This window comes from Perissodus microlepis, chromosome 18 (genome assembly GCF_051167445.1).
Source record: "Perissodus microlepis isolate ML-2025 ecotype Zambia chromosome 18, ASM5116744v1, whole genome shotgun sequence".
In the NCBI taxonomy this organism is placed as follows: Eukaryota; Metazoa; Chordata; class Actinopteri; order Cichliformes; family Cichlidae; genus Perissodus; species Perissodus microlepis.
The window spans coordinates 24,781,832-24,802,634 of NC_140478.1; the positions used below are offsets into that span (position 1 = coordinate 24,781,832).

Here is a 20,803-nt window from a genome sequence, read left to right on the forward strand (position 1 = left end):
AGGCAACCGCTGTATTGACTCAGGGAAATGCTGGCATTTTTTTTTTTTATTTACCACAAACCGACTGTAGAAGCCATAATTTTACATATTTAATCACTGGTCTGATTGCTGTTCTATTTTCTCCTAGGTAATGCCTGTTTGGTGATCATGTCTGCAGGCAAAGAATGAACTAAACCTTCAGCCTTTATTCCAGTACTGAGAATGAAGGCTTGTCAGCTTCATTTCTTTGCTTGAAAATATTTTGCAATGGAGTGATTCTCTACTGTAGGCTCTTTAGGTGAGACCAGTGATGAAGTTTATGTTTTAAACAACGTCAAGTATAAAACCTCCAGACGTTAGTCATTTTCCCTTTCTTCATTGCTTCTATTTAAGGCAACCCTGTGCTGCACTCTTGCTGAGACTGTTACGCTTTTATAAACCTAAGAGTCTCGCCACACTTGCTTTGTAAAGTTACGCAAGAGCTACAGGTAACGGGGATCCTTAAATAGAGACAGAAAAAGATTAAAGTCCGGAGGGAGAAGGCAGATACTATATGATGTTGCCTTTAGAGCCCATGGGCAGTATGGGAATCCTCAGCGTTCTGGTCAAGGACACAAGGGCCAATCAGAGTGGAGGAAGAGAAAAAAGAGGTTTTGGGGGGGTCAACCTACTGGAAGCATGGTCAACCCACGGCCTCCACCACTGCTTTTTTTTGGTCTTGGCTTTCGTTGGCTGTGCTCCTAAAATTTCACAAATACATCAGTGCAACATTTAATAAGAAATTCAGTTCTGTAAACTTCAAGACACAAATCTAGTATGTGAAGCTTTTTATTTAGTTCCAATGCTAATAGAAATGACACTATTATAGACATTCTGTTCTTCTTATAAACGATCATGAACGCCCACCCTCCTTGAGTAATACCAAAACTCATAGTATTTCTACACCCAGCAGGCTTTGTCATACCATCATCATCATCTTCTTCGGGCGGGACTATCGTCTGTCCATCTCCAGAATGTTGAGCCAGGCTCAGCATCTTCTCCTTGCCCCGCTTAAACTTTTGCTGCCTCAACTTAATGCGCTCCATCCTGATTAGATCAAAGAGAAGGTGACGAGACACGAAGAATCGACACAGAGGAACAGCGTAACAGACTGACCATAAACACCTCCAGGCTTCATGTGGAAATTACTGTACGTTACGTAACAATGGAGTGCTCATTAGAGAGGACGAGTGGACATCATCAGAGCTTGTGAGTAACCCCTGAGTTACTATGAGTGGTGGAAATACATTGGCTTGATGAAGTAGAGCAGGTTTCTGGGAAACAATGATGAAACTGAGCCAGGAGACAATTTGAGTCAAGTTTTTCTGCATCATGTTTACCTAGCTGTGAGCTAAATTAGAGGGGGCCTAATAAAAGACACTCAAAATCATGAAACAGACATAACTGTGTTTTAGTTTAACTCAGCGTTTAGTGATATTTTGCATTTATGTATTGTCGGCAAAAACAATAAAAGACCTGGTGCCGCTAAAGTCACTCAACTAAACTTAATTCTCATATAAAACAAATTAAACACACATATTTGAGTCTCTATGTTGCACAGCAAGACACGCTTTTCATCATTACCCCGAGTGCTCCAACTGACACCCTCACCTTCCACATCTACTCTGCCTCCTCTCTCAGCTCTTGATATTTCTCAAGCTTTTCGTGTTCCTTCTTTCTGATGTTGCTATCATTTGGTGTAGCTACATATATCACTGCAACCTTCTTCATCTATGTCCGGTTGGTTAGCTATCACCAATTTGTCCATCTGTATCTGGAAGTCCAATGGGATCTGAGCTTCTGAGGGGGTTCATAGGCCTGAACCTGCTGAGCCAGATGGTTAACAAGTAACAAAGAGAGGGAAGGGAGCTAGAACCACAAAGTAAGATTCTGATTCTGATTGAAGGCATCAAAGACAGCTACAAGTACCTTGGAATCCCACAGGCAAATGGGAACCAAGAAGTGCTCACAAGAAAAACTGCAACCACTTAATACCTGCACAGAGTAAGGCAAGTCCCGAGGAGTCAGCTGAATGGGAAGAGCAAGATCCGGGCAATCAACACCTACCTCCTGCCGGTTGTCAGATACCCTGCTGGGTTAATAAGCTAGCCAAAGGAGGAGATAGAAGCTACTGACATCAAGTCAAGGAAGCTCCTTACCTCCTTATCAAGCTGTGCATAGAGGCCCCCGAGACAATTCATCACAGCAGAAGTGAAGATGTTTCTCCAACCTGCTGTTATCCAATTTTGGTGAGCCTGGGCAAATTATTACCTCAGTTTCCTGTTCTTAGCTTCCCAAAGTGGCACCACATTTGGCCTTCTGTAACCAAGTCGCTTCAAGATTTGACCTGTTATGCATTCTGAGATGTTCTTCTGCATACCTTAATTATAATGTGCAGTAATTCAGTTACTGTTGAGTTAACGAACAGGTGTATCTAGTAAAATGACCAGTGGGTATATATTTGCACCCAAGTGCCACGATGAAGCAAGGCGGGAAGTGGTAAAATTTAATTTTTTTCAAGGAATGTAAGGATAGATTTCAGATAAGAGGAAAGAAAAGCAGCTAATTATAGCAACTACTGGGTAGAAATTCTGATTTAATTTAAAGAAAATTAAAAGAAAATTAAATTTCATGATTAAAAAAAAAATCCTTCACTTGTCATTGGTTTTGCTTTTTTCTTGTGCAGACAACTGCAGAGCAGTTACGTGTCTTAGGAAAATAATCACTTTTCCATTCAGTGTTGGCTCAAAAGACAGTGACATCACAGACACATCATTTCATCAGAGGAAGGTTAAATGTTTGGAGTCTCACTGTCTCTTCAGCTGCTCCACGGACTTGCGCTCCTCCTCCAGTCTGGCTCTCACTGCCTTCACTATAGTTGCTTGGAAAAGCTCTGCACCTCTGAAAAACACAGAAAGACATTAGGAAAACATTTTGTTTGGTACGCCTGTATTTGTCAGGTAGAAAAGTTTATGCTTTGAGAAGAAATTTTAATGCACGAGCATTGGTCTTGAATAAATCAAATCTGTATTTCTAATTAAATTGACTCCATGTAGCTGTATCACTCAGTTAAATACCTGGAAGCGAGGATCTGTGATGCTCTGATATCTGCCACCACATGTAGAAAGTAGTAACTCATGAAGACTCGTCTCTGCAAGAGCAGGAAAGCAAAGCAGATACTGTCCCAGATGATGCCGGCCTCATTGCTTGGCACCTCACAAATATCCTTAGCATCTGGAATTCACATACAACACAACCATATTTATTAATCAGGCACAACATTACGACAACTGACAGGTGGTGTGATTAACACTGATTATCTCCTCGTCATGGCACCTGTTAGTGGGTGAGCTACCTCAGGGAGCAAGTGAATATTTTGTCATCAAAGTTAATTTGTTAGAAGTGGGAAAAATGCAGACCGTGTACACCCTTTCATGGAAACCTGTTTCAGCAGGATAATTCACCCAACCATGAAGCAAAAAATGGTTCAGGAATGGATTGATGAGCACAACAAGTTTAAGGTTTTGACTTGGCTTCCAAAATTCCCACATCTCAATCCAATACAGTATTTTTGGCATGTGTTGGACAAACAAGTGCCATCCGTGGAGGCTTGGATGGGACTTGGTTTTTTTTAAATGATTATTAACTAAGTTATAGGATTATACCTGCAAGTTGTTCATGAAAGTTAAAGCAATGTTTTAGTAATGAAAGTAGAAATTTGAGTCAATTCACCCTCTGCTTACTTGTATTTATGTCGTAGCCCTTGATGGTGCATGCCAGACTGAACACCTGGATTAACCAGCAGTGGTTCTGTAGCAGTTGGTTGATGTACCCACAAGCCAGGATCTAAAAACAATGTTGCTTTATTACACACTATAAATATTGCATTTTAACTGTCAACATATCAGTACTTACAGATACTTACAGATAAAATGTTTTTCATAGTAATCACAAAGATGTTGTAGGCAATCAGGAAGTCCCAGTAGTGGAGGATCTTTCTGATTGGCTTCAGCAACAGGTCTCCACCAAAGAGCAGGAAGTAGAAGCAGGCCACCAAGTAACCCATACAGAAGACGCTGATACGTGTGGTTCCAGTGATGAAGATAATAGTGAGGACAAACCAGAAAAGGTAGCTGAACATGATAACTTTTAGCATGTCCAGGTAGGACCTAGAAATAGAGAAAAACAGTTTTTGTAAATGAAAAGACAAACAAGTGTCTGGTAGTTTTGAGAATAAGGATCCTTTCAAAAGCAGCACAGTGGCAGCTCCAAATGTGAATGAAAATTCCTAACCTCCGCAAAAATAAATAAATAAACAGAGAGATCAAATATGACATCCCAACATGGAGTCATGTGAAAATGAAAGTGCATCCTCTTTCATCTGGTGACTATCAGGTTCTAACATTAGGCAAATACAACCTCAAATGAACAGCAACACATGACATATCACAGTGTCATTATTATTTATATAACAAGAGCTACATCTCGCCCTCCACAGACCTTTAGCATGTTAAATGTTTATAACGTTATAATTAGAAAACTGACTCTGTCCACCAGCTAATGGTTGGCTGAAATTGGGTCGAGCATGTGGACAATGACCCCAAAAACAGCCGTCTTGGTTGACATGCCTCTGCAACGTCGCATAGAGACCTGGGGTGATGCCTCTGGATTGCTAGACTGAGGTAGTGGGTCCCATCTTGCTCCAGCTATAGAGGGGATCACACTACTTAGCCTCCCTGGGAAGATCTTTGCCAGGGTACTAGAAACGTTCACCTGTTAGTCAAACCTCAGATACAGAGGAAGAACAATGTGGTTTTCGACTCAACCAGGCCCGCCCTTCGTCATGGATTCTGTTCATAATTTAGTTTAGAGTTAAGTGTGTAGAGCAGCAGGAATAAGAATTAGCACGTCCAAGTCTGAGGCAATGGTCCTCATCTGGAAAACGGTGGAGGGCAAATTCCGGGTCAGGGATGAGTTGCTGATGATGAGCACAAAGAGTGAAGCTGTCATAGATACAAACAGCAGAAATGAGCTTTCTCCAAAGAGTAGCTGGTCTCTCCCTTTGAGATTGAGTGACATAATATTGAACCTCCCAAATTAAACTAGTTACATATATTTTTCTAGATCCAGGGACTCGATTCATAGTTGTTTTGGAACTCATTTTCAGTGCTGGTGGGGGTATAAAGTCTTGGACTGCTTTTATTTATATTCTGAAATCATTAGAATTCTGCTTGGAAAAAAAGTTAAAAAATAAAATCCTGGGCAATTAAATGTAATTAGCAAAATAGTTGTTACTCTGTGTTCAACAACTAGCGTTTTTCAACAATTTTCAATCATGTCTCACAATGTCATCTTGTGTGGACTTATTTGAGCACTTTCATTCTCAAATAAATCCATAGAGTAAGACGTATATTTACACAAGGCCTGTTGCTGTCATGAAAAAGCAATGAGGGAGGTGGATGTAGTTGATGAGCTGATTTTAATCCCCATGGACCCCAGCTAGCTGCTATTACAGGTTAGGGTACATGTTTACCACATAGCAAAAGTCAAAAGAGAATTATCTGCTCATCATTCACAATTAGGGTATCACTTAATGTCACTTAGAATCTGATCAATGAATAGGAATGAGAGCTGTAACCCGATCCTTTCGCTCAGCACAGGTACACTGCTGCATGTCTTGCGCGTCTCTAACATGCTAGGCGCATGTCTATGGCTCCATGTGAAAGGCTGACGATATGATGCGCAGAGTGGAAACATGAGATGTAGCGTGCATTAATTTCAGATACATGGGGCCACAGTAACAGCTTCAACTCTTTAGAAAGCAGCTCTGATGAAGTGGGTTTGGATGGGACGATGCGTTGAAGGGCTGGAACAGCTGAGTGAGTGTCCTTCTTCATCAGGGGGAGAAAATACCTTTTCCATACTTAAAAGCTATTTATTGAGTTAGAGTACAAGGAAAAAGCGTCTGAGTCGGGGAGTGACGGACAGAGTGTTTTTGTGGATTATGGATTTCTCCCCCCACCCCGTATCCATAATTCGATTCTGGAGGGAAACGATAGAATAAGTGCAGAGCTGCTGTGGCATGGACAGACGGGCTGTACAGCTCTCTCTCTTGCACTACTAGTGCTTGTTGATGGACACAGAGTGCGTTAATAAAAGACTTGTCCACTTTGCACACCAAAACAGTGGAATCTGAAGAGCACATAATCAATGAGTGTGGACAGGTCAGGATGCTCTTGCTGTCTTTTTAACTCGCACCCTCTTCCCCTCAACATCCTGCGTTCACTCTTTATGTGCAAAGTCAGTATCCAGATCAGGCGAGTTTCTAAATTATGTATACAGCATGTATTTAATAACATCCCTCACTAAGCCTCTGACATGAGTTACTGTCAGCTGTCATTTTTTTCTTACCTTTATTTTTCTGGGATAAAGTATTTGCTGACTGAGAACGTTCTTATTCAGCACCATCCCACTTAAGATTTCTGCAGTTACACAGTTTGCAGCCAAGCACAACAACAGTTTTCTTCAGAGCACACCTCTGACAACGCAAATGGAGGAAAAGGGGGGTGTTCAGCCTGTTTGTTGATCTATTTTGTCAGCTTGTGAAGCAGGACATGCCAGAAAAAGTCTGAAAACCAGTGCTCTAAGAGATACAATTGTGTTATTGCAATGGGAATGTGAAAACTTCAATCTGCGGATTGTTTAGTATCCATAATTTAGTAATTCCAAAGTTGTCTCAAGTCATATACTTCTGGGGCAATAATTGCAGAGTGAGACAAACAAGGTAACAAAATAAAACAAGAACCAACTTGAGATGTCACGAGAGTGGGTCACACACAAAAAAGCAAAGAGAATTGGAGACATGGAAAAAAAACACTGAAAATGCATTAAAGAAATATTTACAATTAATCCGTCAATCACACACATGTACATATGTACATACATAACTGCAAGTGCACATGTGTTGTGCTGGACTATTCACTACAAGCAATTTGAGTTTAATGTTTTGCTGAGAGAGATATATTAGGCTTTATAAAGATAGAGACAACAGGGAGACAGAAAGGAAATAAGGGACAAAGACAGAAGGTCCTGAGTAGAAATAAATTATGGATACTAAAATAACCAAATGGGTTTTTCTTTAATGTTGAAGCCTGTTATAAATTTCTAAAACCAATTTTTGACTGTAAAATACTTTCAAAACGCTTCAAATACATATACTTAGCTTTTAACAGCTCCACTTGTGTGGAGCACATTTCAGTTTTGTATCTGACATCATAGATAGGCACCCAACATCATTAAGCATCAATTAGACTGGCTACTTCACTTCCTTTCCATTTCAGCATGTTAACCTCTGTCTTAATGGTGGCTGAGCTACGCAACAGCCACAAAATGATGAAAAGAGAATCTAATGTAAAATATATTTCAGAAACTGGAAATCATTTAAAAAGGTACATACAGCAATACACTTTATCCATGTAGGACTAATAGAAATACGCAAGGCCACAAGGCCAACCACTGTAGTGAACAAAGCTTTGAATCAAGGATCCAGCACCAGTGCTGCCACACTAACTGACATGGCAAAAAAATGTCCTAATACACAGTATGTTGAAATAAATGTATCAAAACAATACTAAGAGTTGCACCAGCACTTAGCTGCATTTTGTAGTATACAATACAGCATGTTTCCTGGCCTATCTGACCCACAATTCTCTGCCTCAGCTACATGTACAGAACATTTTAAGGCATACTACTTTCAGTAAGTACTACTTCCAGCAGTTCTTACTGAAAGCAAAATGAAAGTATATCTAATTTGGAGTGTTATCTGTGGTACCTGCAGTGGATAAAGTCGGGCACAGGGTTGTGGACGCTGAAGGAAGCTGCATCCAGGTCTCTGCAGATCTCTACATTGTCACCGGCCATGAGGCGGACAGCTGCCTTGTTCTCATCGTCAAAGACCTGCCTCTGGAGGGAGGCGCAGAGGAGCAACAGGAAGTCATCTAAAAGAGAAGAGGAGATGAAAGTGTTTCTATTTGTGGAATCAGTGTTAAATCTTCATAAGATAAAACAATTATTTCATTTTGCCTGTGACGGTACATTTGCTTTACTGTATTCAAGTCTCAAATTTTAAAAGTTAGCTTAGTTATTTAGAGACTGCAGACAGACGGTCGAAGTCGAAAGTTTGTTTGCACTTTTTTAAACACCACTAGATGTGTTTGAGTGCTTTATTTACTAGTTACTTTATACATTATAATTTTAACACAAAATTATGTCATGTTGGAGTTTAAACTACAAACTATTGTAATAACAAAATGCTTCTGATATACTAATATATTAGTAAGAATAATCCACTAATATGATTAATCGCATGAAGATTTACATGCATGTTTCTAACTTCTAATGAAGGATTTTCATTTATTCTTCAAACAATTTTTCACTTTAACTATAAAACTCACAGATGAGGAATATAGGATTGGGCGTGCTGTGGAAATCTGGAATATAGAGCCACTTGACCACGTTGTCATTTTCTGTCCAGGGATAACCTGAAAAGAAAACATTATCATCAGACATATGTAAGAACATCATAAAAATATCACGCTTCGCTTTGAAGAACCGTAAAAGAACGGAGCCATGACATGCTAACGGATTAAAAAAAGAAAAAAAAAGTGCATCATAAACATGAAGAGAACACCTTTTACGTGTGGACAATTTTTGTAATTACATGAAAAACAGCCTTAATTTATCTCTGAAACAATAATGAACTGACTTTTAACTTACATTATTTAAACCATTACATACCCTTCATTTAATGAGTAATTAAATCCGATGGTAACGCATTATTCTACAGAGTGAGTTTGTTTATTTATTTATTTATTTTTGTGCTGCAGCCTGGCATTGCTTCCAGCTGATGGGATGGAGAGATTTACTCAGTAATAAAATAAAAATATCCCAACTCGCTATGGTTTTGTTTTACAGTTTGCATGAAAATAATAGACATTTTTTACAGTTTAATGCAGGGTAACTGCATTACACTGTGGTGCTCATTGTCAGTGCTAGGTTACATTAGGTTTAGTGTATCAATTTAAAATAAGCTGATGATCCTGATTAGATTCACTCATCAGCGTATAAACTTCATACGATCTTTATACAGTTTTTAAGCTTTATAGCTCATGTAAAGTTTGTTTATTCTTGTTGAGTTCAGTTGGATTCCTAAATCCACAAACAGCAGTAATTCTCAGAGCAGCAGCAGAAAATGTTATCTCATCACAGCCTGTATGCAAAGAAAACAAATCTACTTCAGATTTCTAAGTGATTCTCTTCCCCACACTTCACTACTTCACAAATTCCACTTTAACTCCTGAATACAAGCAAAGAAAAATCTGCACAGTAAAAATTTCCTGTCTTCCTGGTGCCTGAAAAATTTTGCTCACCTACTTCACCATGGTGATATGGTGATGAGATAGATAAGCATCTTGGCGAATCAGTCAGTTATCTGGACCAGACACATTGTTAAGAATGGCTTCTACGAGGAAATTAATCAGCTTTTGACTCACCAAGTGTCTGGTTATTGTGAGTGCAATCTGGCACATTTGATTACACAAACCTTTACAGGCTGCAGGTGGGATCCCGATGCAGACGAAGTACTGAACAGTAAGCATGCATGCCAGAAAGCAGCAGTACTTAGGCCAAATCTCAGCAATGGCTTTCCTTCTACGCCTGTACAGCACCGCTATTAAGGCAAAAGCATGAAGCATGGCATAGAAGTCCATACGCTGCCCTATGACGTTGACGACCAACATCAGGCAAGTCTAGGGAAACACAAGAGGAGTGTACATGAAGCAGTGGAGCACAGTACACATTTTAATAATAATAATAATGAATTGCATTTATAGAGCGCTTTTCAAGAACCTGAAAGCGCTGTACAATTCCACTATTCATTCACTCTCACATTCACACACTGGTGAAGGCAAGCTACAGTTGTAGCCACAGCTGCCCTGGGGCAGACTGACAGAAGCGAGGCTGCCATATCGCACCATCAGCCCCTCTGGCCATCACCAGTAGGTGGTGGGTGAAGTGTCTTGCCCAAGGACACAACAACTGAGACTGTCAACTCTTGAGCCACGATCGCCCCAATTTGACTATTTCTACTTCATTATGCCACCTACCTCAAGTCCAAACTTGTAGAAGAAATAGTTGATGAAGTATTTGATGAAGCAGACAATGTTGATGTCCAGGTGCTGTCGTGTGACGTCATGAAAGATAATCCTGGCAGCGGGAGGTGACAATTTGTTCCTCAGTCTGAAGTATTTCTGATGGCGGTAGATGGTAACCTCCAATGCTAACAGAGCCAGCATCCAGAAGTTGTTCTGCTCAGATAGTTGGAAGAGAAAATTCCCCAAAATGCTTAGTTTTTATAAACTGTGTTTTTATAATATAGTTTTAAAAAATATTTAAATGTGATTAAATGGGCTGAGGATTACAGACGACGGGTTGGGGAGTATCCAGAGACCAACTTTAACATTGCTGGTTTTACTCATTTAAAGGACAAAAAATGCAGAATAGTCCCAGTTATTGGCAACATTTGATTGGCACTTCATATTTTCACAAGGTCAAGGGAATTACATTAAACTACTAAAAGGGTGAAGAAAACAAAAACACAAACCCGACTTACAAGACTGCAATCAAGATGTGATTTGCTGGTGTGTGTGTATGTGTCCTTCTCTGTTGCTATTGCTGTATCCCTAGTGACTGATTTCAGTACTGCACATTGAAACAATCTAAGTTACAAAGAAAATCTAATAAGAAATTCCCTTTTGCTCTTAGACAGTGGAGATGAAACCACACGGAGGGATGATCTGAATCCCAGTCTGGCTTTTCATTATGCCAACAAACACATAATGAGATGTTTCAATATGAAAACCACTGCTAACTAAATAAAATAGAAATTCTAAGTATTCAGAGTCTGAGATCTCACAAGTATTAAGTTCCCCTAAAAGGTCCAGGGGATGGGGAAAGATACTCACAAAAGAATCTTACAAATATTCCTCCTAACTGTCAAACTTATAACTCATCATCTACATAAGACTTCCGTACAAAGGTGAGCTCTACAACCTGTTGAATTACAGTTAAGCACCAGGCCTGCTGTCTGTGACAACCTGTAGTTGAAAACCTTTGCTATGAACTGTTATCACTCAATATTAGCTTTTTTAAATACATTTTTTATACATTTTGTTTATTTTAAAAATCTAAAAGTCTTGTGTTCATCTCACTGAATAAAACACAGATCACCTCCTTCCCTGTACAGAGATTTGGAGGTGTGGGTAAAACAGAGTGACACTCGGCAGGTGACACAGGAAAGTAAAGAAAAAAAATTAAACACCATCAATACAGACTGTTTTCTTAGGAATGTATTGCAGTGGAATATTTATTTGTTCTTTTTTCAGTTGACTGCATTTTGTGGAATTTTGATATTATTTCAAATTAAATACTGACTTTAAACAGCCAAATAGCACTAGGTCGGTGATGTGTTAAACATCTCATATTTGACTGAATTACCCAAATCTGCATGAATTAAACATGAAATAGAGATTACTGCTGACATAAAAGTTAATAATAATTTAAAAAAAAAACGCATTACAATTTTCCTGTAAACACGGTAGTTCTAAATTCATAATTGCTCTATAAATAATAAAGAATAAAGAGTCTAATAGGCAGTGTATAACAACGATAAAAGAACTGTGGTTCATTTCGACCTTACCCTCAGGTAGCCCAGCAGGTCGTCATACTTCCTGAGGCCCACCCAGTTGGCTGGATCCACTTTTCCGTCATACAACAAAGATTCTGGTAACATTAAACTCTTATTTATTGAGTTTCTGGATAACTGTGGACAAAAACACAATGGGTCAGTTTTCCAGTCTAGTAGAATTAAAAACTAGGCCTAAAGTAGGAATTATGTTTTCATCAAACATGGTCAAAGTTCCAAATATCAAGTTCCGTAAGAGTAAGTCGCTATGAGCCAAAATTTCAGGCTGCTCTAAACGCTAATTTTAAGAAAGACTTTTTCTACCCTTGGCTCTGAATGATGTCAGAGAGAGCAGATATAGCCTATTTTGGTCATTTCAGACACGCTGCTTTGGTTGTAAGCATAGAAGTCCCACCAACCTGTAATTTAAACTTTCTTTTTATAAGGGTCAGACAATGGGAAGACACCTAGCTCAAAGGCAGAGGATCTAAAACAACTTGTTGTTTCAGATCTCCTGGAATGGATGAAGTGAGTAGCTCATCTAAGGTGAATATACGATAAACAAGGCTTATTTGATCTGTAAATCATCCAAAGCTTTACTAGAAGAATCCAAGAATAAAAAATATGGAGCTTCAAAGAACCATAGTACTTTAATTCAAATCTTGGAAACTAGCAGTAAGGCTTTTTGTCTCTTTTGGAATGCAAACATTTTATTCCAGAGTTTTTATGCCCAACGCCAACAAAAATCATGACATAAAGCAGGCGCACATCAATCAAAATCAAGAGAATCTACAAAAAATCTGGCTTTAATTAAGGATAATAGGGACAATGCTAAAGAACAGCATGTATTCTATACAACTTTGGTTGAGAAGCATTAATATTTACCGAAGTGCAGTTCTTGGAGTACTTGCTGGGATCTATTAAGTCCAGCTGGTACAACATTTTACATACGATGACGACACACGTCCAGACAGTGCAAACACTAGAGGCAAGGGGCCGGTACTGGCTGTACGGCAGTGCAAACGCCCAGGATGCAAGGAACACGTAGTTGAACAAAGACACCTGGACAAAAGACAATAGATGTGATGAGGACAAAAAACTCCTTTGTCATTCATACCTCTTTTCCACAGCTATGGCTATAAATTTTTTTAAATATAAAATGATTCAATACACATACACACGCACACACACATACACACACACACACACACACACACACTGTACGCTGAAAAGAAAACAGGTGTAAATCAGTGATGATTGAAAAATTCACTGAACCAGCAGCAAAAGAAGATCAAAACTACGCTTCATGTTTGATAAACATCGTCATTAATTCCCTCTTACTTTTGCTGTTTTGCTGCCAACACAATTGTGCACAGCGTTGTCGCTCGCTGTTTCGCCTCCGACAAGAAAGGCTCATTTCTGCTGTTCAATACCGAAGAAATTGAAACTTTTTAAAAGTATGCCAAATTGCAAAATGCTTAGCTGTGTCTCTAACAAAACCTCTTTAACATTGCTCTGTTTCACTTCAGCAGCATCAGGTAATGTTCATATGTTGATTCATGGTTTTCTTCCATTTTTGATCTACTGCAGAATAATTTATTTGATATAAAAAGTCAGGCCAGGAAAATCTCCTTCATATTTTTCAGTTACTTCGACACAAAGACATCTGCTGTGATGCTCACACCTCTTATGAAGTCTCACAAGTGTCAGCTTTGTATACATAGATATAAAAATAAGCATATGTACTGATAATTTATCAGAATTATAATATTTCTGACTGTCTTAGTCAAAATTGAATCAAATCGAATTAATTCAGGGATCGACTCCAATCGGGACCTTGGGAATTGGAATCGAATCGATAAAAGAAACCGATCGATACCCAGCCCTGACACTGACACTATACTGTGTCATCATTTATTTATCAAAAACGAATCTAAAAAGCAGTGACCCAGTAAAAACCTGACCTACATGAATTCCTATGAGTGGGCTAAAATTCCTCCACAATGACGTGGGAAGCTGATGAAGCCAGATAGAAAATGATTACTGTACTTTAAGTTATTCAGGTGGCTCTCTAAGCTACCGAATAATGGGGTGTACTGTTTTAATACACGGTTTTTTATTTTGGATTAACTTTTGTTACTGTAAAGACTGTCAAATGAGTTTTCATAAGACTGGTATGGTTATCCAAGTTAAACTTCATAGTTCAAAAAATCTCAGACTCTTCTTTACATCTCCAAAGTGTAGAAGCTGTTACAATTCTCCAGAATCCCCCACACTATTATTTGGCTTGTATGCGGTATAGTAAACAGTTCAATTTAGATTAGTGCTGAAAGAAATCAGCTTTATTTGTGTATCTGAGAAGTAATCACACTAAAATAGCAGCGCCTCTCCAGGATATACTGCGGAGTGCTAACAAAGGCAGGAAAGAGAAGATGGGACCCAAGTAAAAGCAGTTATAAACAGTACTCAGTTTTAGCACCAGCAGGAAGGGAAACACATTACCACCTGTGGTGTTTTGATATGAAAGCTGACCAAATAAAATAAAATATGACTTTCAGGCAGGTTTAAGTTTGTCTTGCTGCAGGTACAAAAGTAAGTCAATTCTTCAGCTTTCATACCTCTTTGATAGCAACCATGACAACGTAGCAGGAAACGATCTTGATGATATGGATCTCCAGTAACCACCAAATGAACAACTGCAGTTTGTGGAAATACTCCAGGAACTTGAGGAAGAGCACTGTCAGACGGTCAACCACAAGGTGCCATTTATTCTTCAGGTCTGAGGGAAAAGAGACAAAAACCAGACACGTTTAAATGGGAAAGTGACAAGACTGAAGAGGTGCAAACGGAAAGTGTTTAAAAACTAATATCCCTGTTACTTCTATTTTTCACCTGCAAGTTTGTCAACTTAAGCTGGGAGATTGCACAAGCTTCACTTCAGGACAACGTTAGCTGCCATTCCACATGTTTGTAATTTTCTACAGTTCATTCAGAAATGAAAGGCAGATATACAGTTCCTTCTTTATAGCCCTTTATATATATATGTAATTGACGCAGCCATGGTATTTTTAGAGTCAACCCCTCTATTGATTGAAAAAAAATTAATCAATACAGATTCATGTTAGATTAATATGAAGCTAATAATGCATATTAATCTAACAAATTTAAAGAATGTTTGATATCAAAGTAAAAAAGTAAAGAAAATAGAGCTTTTACTCACTAATACCTTGCTGTAAATATTTAATTAAGCCATTACATTAAGAAATGTAATTTCAATTTTTTTGGTTACTTTATGGTAGCAAACACGTGTTTCATATTAATTCTGAAGCTGCTACAGGATTGTTAACATCATTTTTTCCAATATTAAAGTTGTGAAGTTTGATGAGAATGAGCTTAAAATATATATTAACAAGCAAATTCCAAACTGCTGTTTTATTTAGCTGAGAAACAGGACTTTATAATTTGTTTCATATTCCCATAAAAACCACTACATTGTGGTAGAGCGTGTATACGTTTACAGAATCCATATTATCTCAGGCTTTAATAGAGGCCCCATTGTTTGGCTAAGAAACTCTGAGAGAATATACCTCGTACAGCCCACAACTCATTATAAACTAAGAGGCCCTGCAGGGCCGCAGGGTTGTGTTTTATCACCCATTTTATTTTCTGTGCATGCAAACAACATTTTCATTCAAGACTGTCTGTGTAAATATGCTAGGAATGCAGCTTTGGTCGGCCTTAGCAGGAGGGTTAAAGCAAGCGCTTGAGCTATGTGCTGTGTCGTAATGCAAGATAAATCAGCTGAAAACAAAAAACCTGCAGTACAACCGCTTTTACAAATTCTGCAGCAGTGGCTGGCTGGTGTGAGCGCAGGCAGAAGATACCAGGGCGGCAGCACAGAGCTTTGACCTTTAAAGACCACAACGAACTTGAGAGCAAACTGAAAAACTAGAGGCTTAGCACTAAATGCATGATGCATGACTCGTGCGCTGGCTAGGTTTTTATTACCATCACGCGTATGTCTATGACAGCTACTTGCAATCAGCATGATATTAATGTGCCATTTCCTTTTATAAAAAAAGAAACACGCTGCTTAGACAGAAATGTTCCGTCACAAACACAGTTTTGACATTAAAGTTTATGTGGAAACTAAAGCTAAAACATAATTATTGCAGTTTTAAATCAAATTTCTAATTTACTGACATACAAACAGTGTGTTATTTTATTAAGATGTGAAATTAAAATTATTTACTTTCATTCTTGAATAGAAAAATTTGTTTCAGTGGCTGAATGTTTATGCTTGATTAATGTCTGACTTAGATATTTCCAAAAACTTTAAAGCTTTCACCCACAATGCAATAGTTTATTAGACCACCAGCCAATGTAAGGTGCCCTAATTTAACAGGATTGGTGATTACCAAACATCATTTTTGTTTTCTGTAATGGTTAATCCACCAGTATGAATTTGCTCTTTAATCAAAATTGTATTTTTAATACTAAAGCATAATTTTTGTCGTTAACCATGAACTTCTAAATTAATCGTTTTACATAAAACATTTTTTTAAGATGATAAATTATAAATGTTTATTAGTGTTCCTATACAGAAAAAAATATTTTAGTAGTTGAATGTTATGCTTGATTAGACAAAAATGAATTAGATCAAGTGAAATATTTCACAGTATTTTTGAAATCACATTTAAGGTCATGGACCCGCCGTGCTGCTCGGTACCTGAGCTCTGCTCTGTGCTCGGCTCCGGCTCGGTCTTCGCACTGCACTGTTGGCTCTCCTCTGTGCTGGACTGCCGTGGCTCAGACAAGCTCCTGGGCTTCTCATTAGTCATGTCAGTGTCATCCATCACCACCACCAGGGCCTGCTCCTTCTCTTTCTCCATATCCCAACCCTCCTGCATATTCTGCTTTACATGTGTTTCACATTCCTCTCTGAGAAGCATCGCGTCCACCGAGCTGGCGCTGAGCATGCTGAGGTCTGGCAGGCTGCCATCCGGGTCCACCAGTCTGAAGACACGGCAGAAGTTATTACACAAAAACACACACGAACACGCAACCCTGGGCACAGATCTGTATTAATATACATATGAGGACATTCTGTGACTTATGGATTTTAAATATGATTGCTCCTGTTGTTGTTAAACATTTTATTATTTATCACGTTGTTATGGAACTGTACAATCTCCATATTTTGTGTGTTAACCATAGAGTGTGAATGGTGTGAACCTGACAGGACAACAGTAATGGTTGTGTTTGTACAGGTTCAGGACTAATGTGTCTTTTTTTGTTCTTATTTCCACTTGCTATCTTCATGCCAGCACTCACTGCTGTTGCTGGTCTGTTTTTATGTCCCAATAATCCATTAAAAAATGTCATGCTGTAAATTAATTGTAATTGTGGAGCATGTGGCAACTAAATTCAAAACTTCCAAAGGAATTATTGGTTCGAGCATGAATACGCTCCTAGATTTGATAATGTTTTACCCATATTTCCTTTAGGTAAAGGACAAATGGGAAGTGAAGACATATAAAACCCAAAAGAAATATATAAAAATAAACAAAATTATACACAAAAAAAAAAGACTAGAAACTGTTTGGTAGTAGAGATATATAACAATATATTTAATTCTCAATCCTTTATCGATACAATCTAACCAGCATTTCTTGTGATAAAAAACTTCATAGTTGGTATTTATTGGATACAAATTTTGGTGACCATTGGGTCATATATGTACATTTGAAGATTATTAATAAATAGTTATGATAACTGTTTAAAAAGGAGGCGACGGGATACATACAGACATATCTACAAGGATATGCTACGATCATTATTGTAAGATAAGAAGAGGTGTTCCTTGTAAGTTTTTCGTCCTAATATTCCATAAATTTATCTGCATCTGATCTTAAACTCGACCAAGACATCAGCACAGTGAACAAAAACCAAATCCCTAAAAACAAAAAACAAAAGAAATCTCTTTTATTATTCTCTAAGGTATTCTGTCCTCATAAGTATATAAATACTTGAAAAATTATACACAAGGTCAAGATGACTGTCAAATGACTCCGATGCAGGATGGGAATCTGCTCGTTCTGCTAACTGAACAACAGAGCAGTGTTTCATCAGGCATTTCAAACTAAAAGCAGTGCACATTCCTGCTGCATTCTTTAAAATAATCTGTGTTGTATTCATGGTGTCTGATCTTTGAGCAGCAGATAAACAACTAAGGGGAGGCTTTAATCCTTCAATGTCTTTTCAGGCAATAATGGAGCCATGTCAAGGTTCAGGTTTGGCTTGCACGGACTGGCTGCATGTCAAGACGAGCATTTTGGTGTTTGGTAGTCACACTTACTTGCTCTGTGGAGTGGGAATTTTTTCTTTGATGCTGCTCAGAACAATATAGTTACACAGAAGTCATCATAAACAGTGAGAAGAGAAACTGACACAAAAACAGGCTGAAACGTCATTTTAAAATGCACGAAAACTGGCTGCAGGACTCCAGTGGTTTGAGGGAGGCGAGCTTTTATAGGAAGGGGGTAATTTTCTGGGGTTCAGTGCATAGATCAGGGTGTGGATCAGTGTAAAGCTAGTGGAGGGGAGCAAGAACTTTTTGCAGTTTTAAACATGCATGAGTAAGTTTGTTGCCTGTCAGAAGTAGAACATTTTTTATTAAAAAACAAAAAAACATAAAAGAGCCAGAAAGCTAACAGAAAATCCAAATAAGAGGAGGCTACAGGCAAAATAAAGAAACCCCAAAACCCCAAAAAAGAAAACCAGTCATGTCATGAAAAATACCCGATCTTCAGGTGCAAGATATTTCAGATTCTCAATAAAATACCATCAAAAACAAGGTAACAGGGGTAAGTCACTGTGGGTGCTGAGGATGTATTGCAAAAGGAAGAAAACGCTAAGATTCAGAGGTGACATGGGATGGTGATTGAAAGCGAGCAAATACCCACCTATTCATGATTAAATAGACACGCCCATTGACTTTGGCGTGGCTGTGAGTGAAACAGGCGGAGAAGATAGAAAGCAGCAGGTGACGGAGAGAAGCAGAGGGAAGAAGAGCTGAGCAAGTGGTAGCAGAACAACAAAATCCACAAAAACAACGCAAAGTTAAATGACCCATGCCGCAGACTGTGAAATGTGGATGTTATGACACACAGCTGCACGACACAGCACGCAATGACCGATGAGGTTACAGCGGCCATATGACAAGGTGTGACATAAAAGCAGATGAACTGGGTTTTACATGCATACTTCGTGAGTAGTGGACATTTATTGCAATAATTATCTACTAATCAATTTGCACTGGAGTTGTGAAGTACAAAATGTAAAAGCAGAAGTCGGGATGGGGCGGCACAGCAAAGTAAAGACTGACTGATATATCGGATGACCAATATACTGCATTACTGCATGACCACATGGGCCAATATTTTCCGATATATCAGGCATATCATTTTCATTTACTGGCTGATAAATGAAAATTTTAAAAAGCAAAGAGGAAAAAGGGGAAACACCCTTCAGCGATGAGTGCTTACGTTGCATAGTTTGCCCAACAGAGGGCACTATTCTCCACAATTAATCCACAATAAAACAAGTTTATTTTTATTCTGCACTATCTTGGTATGAAATTGTAAAAAAAAACTACACATAATAAATGTTAGGAAAATCTGTTTGTGTGCATGAAACAAAGCAAAATACTGACCGATATTTCGGATTTTTAGATCACCAAATATCGGTATTGGTGTCGGTCGGGCTCTACAGCAAACCAAAAGCTTCCAAGTTACAAGGAGAAAAGACACTTAGTTTCAAAGCGAAGAAAATGTACTTACAATGATTCTGAATCACGATAACCCCATAAAACCAAATTTTCTACCATTTCTATATCTAAACAACTTCCCTTTACTGTTGTTATAAGTATGAATTGAAAAAAAGCAGCATGTGTCTCACCTGTAGATAGAGCTCTCTTCTTTAGCCACTACAGCCTGGAGGTCAGTGAGCTGGAGAAAGCGGTCATGGAAATAGTGCAGGTGGAGAATACACGCCAGCAAGAAGGACGTGGGAATGAAAATCCTGATGAACAGCTCGCCCAGCTCGAACTGCTTCAAGCCCAGGGCTTCCAGACTGCATTCACAAACATTTCAAAGGAAACAGAAAACTGTGAGATTAAGCTTAAATCACTCCCAAGGTTACTGTGTGAAGAACTGCTGAGGTTTGGAAGACTGAGCACAGCGAAGCTGAATATTGACTCTGTAGATAAAATATAATCTATTCATCATCTAATACTACCAGGTGTTTATATAACATTTTGTAATAATTATATGTTGGGGGTTTATTGTGACATCATAGCAATCTACAGTATGACCTTAAACCAAAAGACTTTATTCCGTTTATGTGAAAATGTAAAGAAATTCTCACATAAATGTGACCCTTACCCTTTAAATCACTGTAATTATAGTTAAAGTACTTAAGGTAATTTAGTCAAATTTGCCAACACAGCAAGCGTGACGAGGCACTGGCACCTATGTTTGAGACTGGGAGGTCTGAAAACTAAATCTGAACTTACTCAAACCAAACTCAAAATAAAAATGAAATTAAAAAAAATTAAAAAAATATAACCACTACAATGGTATGTTACAGAAAAACAGTTTAATATCATAGTGCCCCTGGACACAGCTGTCACGAGTAATCAGGCACACTGTAACAATATCATTTTCTGTTTATTGGCTTTTAACAACCACATATCAACTATAGTTGATTATATTTGTATGGCTGAGTATATTAACATAACTAAGTATACTACTTGAGGTAGTGTTTAGGTATATTTCTTTAAACAAGAAACAATAGTAAAATAGTCTTTCCTGTAGCTTTTTTCATTACTAAAATATGCAGGTTCATCTTGAAGAGCTGTGAGGCAACTATGCTCTATAAATTGGAAGAACAGATACATACTAAAGTAGTTTTACTCTGGCCAGCTAGAATTGAACTACTACAATTTGTAATAGATTTTTTAGGTAACATCATGAATATCTACCT

At 38.3% G+C, this 20,803-nt stretch overlaps 1 protein-coding gene across 7 annotated transcripts in view; it reads right to left on the reverse strand.

Annotated features, from left to right (window-relative positions):
* The window catches only part of piezo2b (piezo-type mechanosensitive ion channel component 2b), a 91,616-nt gene that overhangs the window by 24,589 nt on the left and 46,224 nt on the right, over window positions 1-20,803 (reverse strand). For 6 of the 7 annotated variants that reach the window (XM_084911756.1, XM_084911760.1, XM_084911758.1 and 3 more), the window contains 15 exons: window positions 19,718-19,891; window positions 16,488-16,774; window positions 14,377-14,537; window positions 12,644-12,820; window positions 11,774-11,896; window positions 10,182-10,382; window positions 9,620-9,824; window positions 8,472-8,558; window positions 7,850-8,015; window positions 3,944-4,187; window positions 3,762-3,864; window positions 3,096-3,252; window positions 2,830-2,919; window positions 944-1,065; window positions 651-719 (listed from right to left, as the gene is read on the reverse strand). In XM_084911756.1, coding sequence (XP_084767882.1) covers window positions 651-719; window positions 944-1,065; window positions 2,830-2,919; window positions 3,096-3,252; window positions 3,762-3,864; window positions 3,944-4,187; window positions 7,850-8,015; window positions 8,472-8,558; window positions 9,620-9,824; window positions 10,182-10,382; window positions 11,774-11,896; window positions 12,644-12,820; window positions 14,377-14,537; window positions 16,488-16,774; window positions 19,718-19,891 — 2,366 coding nt within the window. The remainder of the gene's footprint in view (window positions 1-650; window positions 720-943; window positions 1,066-2,829; window positions 2,920-3,095; window positions 3,253-3,761; window positions 3,865-3,943; window positions 4,188-7,849; window positions 8,016-8,471; window positions 8,559-9,619; window positions 9,825-10,181; window positions 10,383-11,773; window positions 11,897-12,643; window positions 12,821-14,376; window positions 14,538-16,487; window positions 16,775-19,717; window positions 19,892-20,803) is intronic. The other variant, XM_084911757.1, reaches the window with a different exon arrangement.